General features: G+C 61.6%; 1 protein-coding gene across 1 annotated transcript; it reads right to left on the minus strand.

Annotated features, from left to right (window-relative positions):
- Positions 1 to 5263: 5263 nt before the first annotated feature.
- Positions 5264 to 6785, minus strand: LOC129715202 (leucine-rich repeat and immunoglobulin-like domain-containing nogo receptor-interacting protein 3). The gene is made up of 2 exons (XM_055665065.1): positions 5562 to 6785; positions 5264 to 5518 (listed from the first exon to the last, which is right to left on the minus strand). Exons 1-2 carry the CDS (start codon positions 6783 to 6785, stop codon positions 5264 to 5266), a joined length of 1479 nt encoding a protein of 492 aa, XP_055521040.1.
- Positions 6786 to 9032: the final 2247 nt, after the last annotated feature.

Consider the following 9032-nt stretch of genomic DNA (forward strand, 5'->3'; position numbering starts at 1 on the left):
ACCCGCTCCAGGGCCAGGGAGAGATGCGCCTGCGCGCCGCCGCAAAGCCCGCTGGGTCTTGTAGTCCAAATGCCGACTGGTATGCAACTGCGCGTGCGCACAGCCGCAATAGGGTCGGGGTGGAGACGCGCCTGCGCGCCGCCGCAAAGCCCGCTGGGGCTTGTAGTCCCCGCCCCCCCCCCCCTCACCATGGCAACGCGGCCTAGGCGCATGGTGGACACGATGGAGCCTGAAGAAGGGCATCGACCCGAAACGTCGCCCGTTCCTTCTCCTCCAGAGATGCAGGGGCTTTGCAACATCTGGAACTGGATCCAGTGAAGATCAGGGGCTTTGCAACATCTGGAACTGGATCCAGTGAAGATCAGGGGCTTTGCAACATCTGGAACTGGATCCAGTGAAGATCATGGGCTTTGCAACATCTGGAATTGGATCCAGTGAAGATCAGGGGCTTTGCAACATGGAACTAGAAGATCAGGGGCTTTGCAACATCTGGAACTAGATCCAGTGAAGATCAGGGGCTTCCGAACCTCTGGAACACGATCCAGTGGGACTCAGGGAATTCATAACATCTGGAATAGGATCCAGTGAGATTCAATGATCATAACCTCTGGAATGGGATCCAGTGAGAGGAACTTCACATCTGGAACTGGATCCAGTGAGAGACAGGAATCCTGTATGAAATAAAACAAACATTAAGGAACAAATGGTGAAACAGCGGAGTAGTCGCTGCCTCACAGCGCCAGAGACCCGAGTTCCATCCTGACTGCGAGTGCTGTCTGTGCGGAGTTTGCATGTTCTCCCTGTGGGTTTTCTCTGGGTGCTCCGGTTTCCTCCCACTCTCCAAAGACGTGCAGGTTTGTAGGTTCATTGGCTACAGTAAGATTGTAAATTGTCCCTTGTGTAGATAGTTTAGGCCTTGCGGCCTTCTAAGCCATTAAGTGCGGCCTTTTGAATGAATCCAAATTTTGTGGAACAAATCTTTTTATTATTATTAATATGTTTTTGTTCATCTTTTATAACTTTTATTTTAATCTTAAAATGAACGTATTTAAAATACCAAAGAGTAGAAGAAGATTCAACTAATTAATCCTCCCTGACTAACGGCCACAATTAAAACATTAGTAAGTCATGAGGGCTATTTTAACAAAATAATGTGCATTTTGAAGTATATTTAATTGGAGTTTCTTGGATGCGGCCTTGTTAGATTACAGCTAACTTAATGCGGCCTTCCGACATGAAAAGGTTCCCCATCCCTGGGTTAGGAGGATCGATGGTTGGCACGGGCTTGGTGGGCCGAAGGGCCTGATTCTTCTTCGCTGTATCTCTAATACCAAACAAAACTAAGTCCTAAATAACAAATATCCAGATACAATGCTTTGTTTTGAGGGTTTTATTCATCAAACGAAAGGACTCGGAGACCGAGTGTTCCAGGGAACAGCAGGATCCGAGGGGCCGAGTGGACTTCGAGCTCTGGGCAGGATGGCCTCAGCTGGGGGAGCCCTTCTGTCAATCAGCCTCCGACCCCTCTCGCTCCACCCACTCACTCTCCCCCCTCCCCTCTACCCCTTCCCTTCAACTCTCCTCACTCTCCCCCCTCCCCTCACTCTCCCCCTCACTCTCTCCCCGCTCATTATCCCCCTCACACTCTCCCCTCATTCACCTCACTCTCTCCCCCCTCACTCTCCCCCTCTCTCCCCCTTCCTTATCCCCCCTTACTCTCCCCCCTCTCTCTATCCCCCTCCTTCCCCCCCTCATTCTCTCTCCCCTCACTCCCTCCCCCCCCTCATTCTCCCCCTCACCCTCTCCCCCCTCTCCCCCCCCTATCGCCCCCTCACTCTCTTCTCCCCACTCTCTCCCCCTCACTCTCCCTTCCTCCTCGCACTTCCTCTCCCCCTCCCTTTCATTCCCCCCCCCTCACTCTCCCTCCTCACTCTCTCTCTCTCCCTCTCTCCCCTCCCCCTCCCTCCCCTCCACGCCCCCCCCTCACGTCTCTCCCCCTTCCTCCCTCTCTCCCCCTTCCTCTCTCCCCCCCCCTCTCTCTCCCCCCCCTCCCCTCACCCCCTCACTCTCCTCCCTCCCCCTCCACCTCCCTCTCTCCCCTCCTCTCACTCCCCCTCCTCTCCCTTCCTCTCTCTCCCTTCCTTCACTCCTCCCCCCTCCCTTCTCTCCCCCTCTCCTCTTCCCTCACTCTCCCCTCCTTCTCTCCCCCCCTCCCACTCCCTCCCCCCCTCTCTCTCCCCCTCACTCCTCCCCCCCCCTCTCACTCTCCCCCCTCTCTCTATCCCCCCACCCTCTCCTCTCTCTCCTCTCCCTCCTCCTCCCCTCCCCCCTCCCTCTCCCCACCTCCTCTCCCCCCTCCTCCCCTTCTCCCCCCTCCTCCTCATCCTCTCCCTCTCATCTCCCCCCTCTCTCTCTCTCTCCCCCCTCCTCCTTCCCCTCACTTCTCCCTCTTCCCCTCCCCTCTCCTCTCCCCCCTCCTCCTCCCCCTCTCCCTCTCTCCCTCACCTCTCTCCTCCCCAATCCCCACGTCCCTCCTCTCTCCCTCCTCTCCCCTTCATCTCTCTCCACCCCTCTCCCCCCCTCCTCTCCCCTCCCCCCTCCCTCTCCCCCTCTCCTCTCCCCCCGCTCATTTACTCCCCCTGCCTCCGCCTCCCTACTCTCTCTCTCCATCTCCCCTCTCTTCCCCCCCTCCCTCCACTCCCCTCTCCCCCCCCACTCTCTCTCCACCTCCCTCCTCTCTCCCCACCTCACTCTCGCTCCCCCTCTCTCTCACCCCTCCTCTCTCTCCTCCCTCTACACCACCCCTCCCCTCCATCACTCTCCCCCCCCTCCCTCTCCCCCCCTCTCTCCTCTCCCCCCTCTCTCCCCCCTTCCCTCCCCGCACCCCTCCCCCCTCTCTCCCCCCCTCCTCCCCATCCCTCCCCTTCTCTCCCCTCCTCCCCCAACTCTCTCCTCTCCTCTCCTCCCTCACTCTCCTACTCCCCCCCCCTCTCTCTCTCCCCCTCACTCTCTTCCCCTCTCTAATCCCCTCTCCTTCCCCCCCTCCTCGCTTCCCCCTCCTCCCCCCCATCCTCTCTCCCCTCCTCTCCCTCCTTCCTCCCCCCCTTCCTCTCCCTCCCTCACTCTCTCCTCCCCCCCCTCTCTCTCTCCCTCCTCTCTCTCTCCCCCTCTCACTCTCACCCCCCTCTCCTCTTCCCTCCTTTGTCCCCCCTCATTCTCCCCCCTCACTCTCCCTCCCCCCTCACTCTCTCCCTCCTCACTCTCTCCCCTCTCCCTCTCGCGCCCCCCCTCTCTCCTCTCTCTCCTCCCTCTCCTCCCTCCCCCTCCCCCCTCCCTCCCCCCCCTCTCCCTCCCTCCCCCTCTCTCCCCTTCCCTCTCCCCCCCTCTCCGCTCCCCTCTCGCCTCTCCTCTCCCCCTCTCTCTCCCCCCCTCCCTCTCTCCCCCCCCTGTTCCCTCTCCTCCCCCCTCCACCTCTCCTCTCTCCCCTCCTCTCTCCCCTCCCCCCTCACTCCCCCCTCCCCCTCCCCCCCCCTCCTCTCTCCCCCCTCCCTCCTCTCCTCCCCACTCCTCCCCTCTCCCTCCTCCCCTCCTCCTCACCTCCCACCCCTCTCCTCTCCCACCTCTCTCCCCCCTCCCTCTCCCCCCTCTCTCCCCCCTCACTCACTCCCCCTCCCTCTCCCCCTCTCTCCCCCCCCCTCTCCCCCCTCCCTCTCCTCCCTCTCCCCCTCCCTCTCCTCCCCCCTTCTCCCCCCCCCCCTCTCTCCCCTCCTCTCCCCCCCCCTCCCTTCCCCCTCCTCCCTCCTCACTCCCCCCCCCTCTCCTCACTCTCTCCCCTCACTCTCTCCCCCTCACTCTCTCCCCCCCTCCCCCCCCTCTCCTCTCTCCCCTCTCCTTCCCCCCCTCCCTCACTCTCTGGCCCTCCCCTCCCTCCCCCCCCTCTCTCCCCCCTCATTCTCCTCCTCCTTCCTCCCCCTCTCTCCCCCCTCCCTCTCTCCCCCCCTTTCCCACCTCCCTCTTCTCCCCCCCTCACTCCCTTCCTCCTCTCCCCCTCCCTCCCTCCTCTCCCCTCACTCCCTCCTCCCCTCACTCCCTCCCCCTCCCCCACTCCCCCCCCCCTCTTCCCCTCCTCCCTCTCTCTCCCCCTCACTCTCACTCTCCCCCCCACCTCCTCTCCCTTCCTCCCTCCCCTCTTCCCCCCTCCCCTCCTCCCCCCCCTCCTCTCCCCCCCTCCCTCTCCCCCTCACCTCCCTCCCCCTCCCTCTCCCCCTCCTCTCCTCTCCCCCCCCCTCTCCTCCCCCCATCCTGCTCTCCCCCCCTCCCTCTCCTCCCCCCTCTCCTCTCCCCCTTCTTCCCTTCCCCCCTCCCCTCTCCCTCCCCCCTCCCTCTCCCACCCCCTCAGCTCACCTCTCCTCCCCCTCTCCTTTCCCCCCTCCTCTCCTCCCCTCTCCTCTCTGCCTCTCCCCCCCTCCCTGGTAGAGAGAGGGGGCTGAATGAGAGAGAGGGGGAGAGAGAGAGAGACACACACACACACGTACACACACACACACACACACACACACTCTCTCTCTCTCTCCCTCTCTCTCTCCCCCCTCTCCTCTCCTCTCTCCCCCTCCCCCCTCCCTCCCCTCTCCCCTCTTCCTCCCACTCTCCCCTCTCCTCCCTCCCCCTCTTCTCCCCCCTCATCTCCTCCTCCCCTCTCTTCTGCCTCCTTCCCCCCTCCCCTCCCTCACTCCCTCTCTCTCCCCCCCACCCCCTCAGCTCATTCTCCCCCCCTCCCTCTCCCCCCTCTCCCCCTCCTCTCCCCCTCTCCTCTCCCCCTCCTCCTCCCCCCTCTCCCATCTCTCCCCTCCTCTCCTCCCCTCCCCCTCTCCTCCTTCCCCTCACTCTCTCCACCTCCCTCTCCCGTCTTCCCTCCCCTCTCCTCCTCCCCTCCCTCTCTCCCCCCCTCCCCTCCCCTCTTCTGTTGCGGCTTGAGGTCTTCCGCCATCCGGCCATGTGAACTGCCGCCTCCCTCTCTGCCTTCGCCGCCATCGTGGGACGTCACGAATCGATGTGTGTGCTGTGCTTGATGGGCCCGCAGAGAGCCGGCTCCAGGCCAGGAGGAGGGAGAAGCAGACGCTGACGGATGCCGAGGAAGGGAGCAGAGGCCGAGGCTGGTGGCGACCAGCACGGCCCCCGGCGGCCCAGGGCGTGCCCCAAGCAGCGGGTCGAGGGTGGCCGAATCCAGGCCCAGGCCCCCCTCTAGCACCGGCCCGGACTAGGCCTAAGCCTCAGCAGGCTCAGCTCCCGGGCCGACAGCGTGTCGCACCAGCAGCGCGGCCCAGGCCGAGTCGTTGCCGCCGGCGTTGCGGGCCACGCAGCGGTAGTTGCCCGCGTCGGTGGGCCTGACCCCGGCGATCAGCAGCGTGCCGTCGGGCAGGAGCCGGCTGCGGCCTGCGCCGGGCCCAGCCAGAGGCCCCGGGCCGGGGACCAACAACAGGCGCCGGGGGTTGAGCCACAAGATGCTGGGCGGCGGGATCTCGTCGAGCAGAAGCGAGCAGCGCAAGGCCGCGGTCTGGCCCCTCCCGGGCCCGCAGCCTCTGCGGCGGCATCTTCCCGCGGATCACCGGCACCCGGCAGCGGAAGGCCTCGGCGGGTAAGGCCCCACCGTCGCCCCCGGCCCAGCTCAGGCCCCGCACGGCCGGCGGCGAGGCGCACACGGGCCCGGGGCCCAGGAAACGCAGCCGCCGCCTCCTCCTGACGGCCCACAGCAGGCGGCAGTCGCAGGCCAGCGGGTTGAGGCCTAGGCCCAGGCTCTGTAGGCCGGCCACCGAGTGGAAGGCCCGCTGCTCCAGGCTCTGCAGCTGGTTGGAGGTCAGGTCGAGTAGACGGAAGGCGGGTAGGCCGCGGAAGGCCCAGATCTCCACCTCCAGCAGTGCGGCCCCCCGCAGCCGTAGTTCCTGCAGCCGGGCCAGGTGGTGGAACTGGCCCCGGCGGAGTAGGCCGATGGGGTTGTAGGAGAGGTTGAGGTAGCGCAGCTGGGACTGCAGCCTGAGGCCTGCGTAGGGCACCTCGCTCAGGTTGCAGTGGGTGACCGACAGCCACACCAGGCTCACCCCGCGCAGGGCCCCCGGCCCCAGCTCCCTCAGGCTTCGCCAGCCGTCCAGCTCCAGGGCCCGCAGGCGGCCTAGGCCCTCCAGCCAGCCTGGGGGCAGAGTGGTGGGCCGGCCCAGGCCCTGGAGCCGCAGCACGGTCAAGTTGCCTAAGGGACCCAGACCCGGGGCCTGCTCCGCCACCGCCGAGCCGGCAACAGTCAGCTGGGCCAGCTGGCCCAGGCCGCTGAAGGCCTCAGGCCCCACGTGGACCAGGGTGGGGGCCCCCAGGGCCAGCAGGCGCAGGGACGAAGGCCCCGCTAGGCCCCGGTCCAGCAGGGCCACCAGCGGGTTGAGGGTGAGGTCGAGGGAGAAGAGGGAGGGGAGTCCGCGGAGGGAGCCGGGCTCCAGGTAGCGCAGGCGGTTGCCCGTCAGGTTGAGGGCCCGCAGCCGGTCGAGGCCGGCGAAGGCCCCGGGCTCCAGCTGGGCCAGCAGGTTGTGGGCCCAGGTCGAGCTCCTCCAGGCGCCGGGCGGCCCCCCCCTCTCCTCGTCCCCTCTCTCCAGTCGGCGCGGCCCCACGCGCGGATCAGGTTGCGTCTCTGAGGTCCAGGGCTCCGGGTGCCGGGGGGGGCCGCGGCCTAAGGCTCTCCAGCCGCGGGGAGCGGCCTGCCAGCATGCCGTCGGTCCGGTCGGCCTCATCGGCAGCCGTCTCATTCTCCGCCGAGCCACCGGCAGGGCGCCGGGCAACCAACCCCTTCGCCACGCCGGGCAGCAGCGGGCAGGCAGGAAGAGCAGGCAAAGCCATGGTCTAGGCCCGAACGTCATGCCTGCATCAACCTGTGGGCAGAATAGACAATGGACAATAGACATAGAAACATAGAAAATAGGTGCATAGAAACATAGAAATTAGGTGCAGGAGTAGGCCATTCGCCCCTTCGAGCCTGCACCGCCATTCAATATGATCATGGCTGATCATCCAACTCAGTATCCCGTACCTGCCTTCTCTCCATACCCCCTGATCCCCTTAGCCACAAGGGCCACATCTAACTCCCTCTTAAATATAGCCAATGAAGTGGCCTCAACTACCCTCTGTGGCAGAGAGTTCCAGAGATTCACCACTCTCTGCGTGAAAAAAGTTCTTCTCATCTCGGTTTTAAAGGATTTCCCCTTTATCCTTAAGCTGTGACCCCCTTGTCCTGGACTTCCGTAACAACGATAGCAATCGGCCAGCATCTATCCAGTCCAACCCCTTAGAAACATAGAAACATAGAAATTAGGTGCAGGAGGAGGCCATTCAGCCCTTCGAGCCTGCAGCGCGCCTCTCTCACTCTCTCCTCTCCCCTCTCTCTCTCCCCCTCTTCCACTCTCCCCTCTCTCCCTCCTACCCCCTCCTCCCCCTCTCCCCCTCCTCCCCCCTCCATCCCTCTCTCTCCCTCCCCCCTCTCTCTTCTACCCCTCCCTCTCTCTCACCCTCTCCCTCTCTTCTCCCCCATTCCCCAGATTCTCAACTCTCTGTGAGAAAAAGTGTTTCGTCGTCTCCGTTCTAAAGGGCCGACCCCTTATTCTTAAACTGTGTGTGTGTGTGTGGCCCCTGGTTCTGGACTCCCACAACATCGGGAACGTTTCCTGCCTCTAGCGTGACCAAACCCTTAACAATCTTATATGTTTCTTACTATTGAGGGTGTGCAGCGTAGGTTCACCAGGTTAATTCCTGGGATGGCGGGACAGTCATACGCTGAAAGAATGGAGCGGCTGGGCTTGTACACTCTCCACCCGATGCTGGAGGAGGCCATTCGGCCCTTCGAGCCAGCACCGCCATTCATTGTGATCATGGCTGATTGTCCCCAATCAATAACCCGTGCCTGCCTTCTCCCCATATCCCTTGACTCCACCAGCCCCTAGAGCTCTGTCTAACTCTCTCTTAAATCCATCCAATGATCTGGCCTCCACTGCCCTCTGTGGCAGGGAATTCCACAAATTCACAACTCTCTGGGTGAAAAGGTTTTTCCTCACCCTCAGTCTTAAATGGCCTCCCCGTTTATTCTAAGACTGTGTGTGGCCCCTGGTTCTGGACTCGCCCAACATTGGGAACATTTTTCCTGCATCTAGCTTGTCCAGTCCTTTTATAATTTTATATGTTTCTATTAGAACCACCCCCTCATCCTTCTAAACGCCAGTGAATACAAGCCTTCTCCTCATATCCCCTGATTCTGCTATTTTTAAGGGCCCTACCTAGCTCTGTCTTGAAAGCATCCACTGAACCGGCCTCCACCGCCCTCTGAGGCAGAGAATTCCACAGACTCACAACTCTCTGTGAGAAAAAGTTTAAATGATAAAATCGAACCTGCCTCTACCACTTCCACTGGAAGCTCATTCCACACACAGCTACCACTCTGAGTAAAGAAGTTCCCCCTCATGTTACCCCTAAACTTCAGTCCCTTAATTCTCAAGTCATGTCCTCTCATTTGAGTCTTCCCTACTGTCAATGGGAAAAACTTATCTACGTCATGGTACACCAGTCATTGAAAGTAGGCATGCATGTGCAGCAGGCAGTGAAGAAAGCAAATGGTATGTTAGCATTCATAGCAAAAGGATTTGAGTATAAGAGCAGGGAGGTTCTACTGCTGTTGTACAGGGTCTTGGTGAGACCACACCCGGAGTATTGCGTACAGTTTTGGTCTCCTAATCTGAGGAAAGACATTCTTGCCATAGAGGGAGTACAGAGAAGGTTCACCAGACTGATTCCTGGGATGTCAGGACTTTCATATGAAGAAAGACTGGATAGACTCGGCTTGTACTCGCTAGAATTTAGAAGATTGAGGGGGGATCTTATGGAAACTTACAAAATTCTTAAGGGGTTGGACAGGCTGGATGCAGGAAAATTGTTCCCGATGTTGGGGAAGTCCAGAACAAGGGATCACACAGTTTAAGGATAAGGGGGAAATATTTTAGGACCGAGAT

Source organism: Leucoraja erinacea, unplaced genomic scaffold (assembly GCF_028641065.1).
Source record: "Leucoraja erinacea ecotype New England unplaced genomic scaffold, Leri_hhj_1 Leri_1056S, whole genome shotgun sequence".
NCBI lineage: Eukaryota > Metazoa > Chordata > Chondrichthyes > Rajiformes > Rajidae > Leucoraja > Leucoraja erinaceus.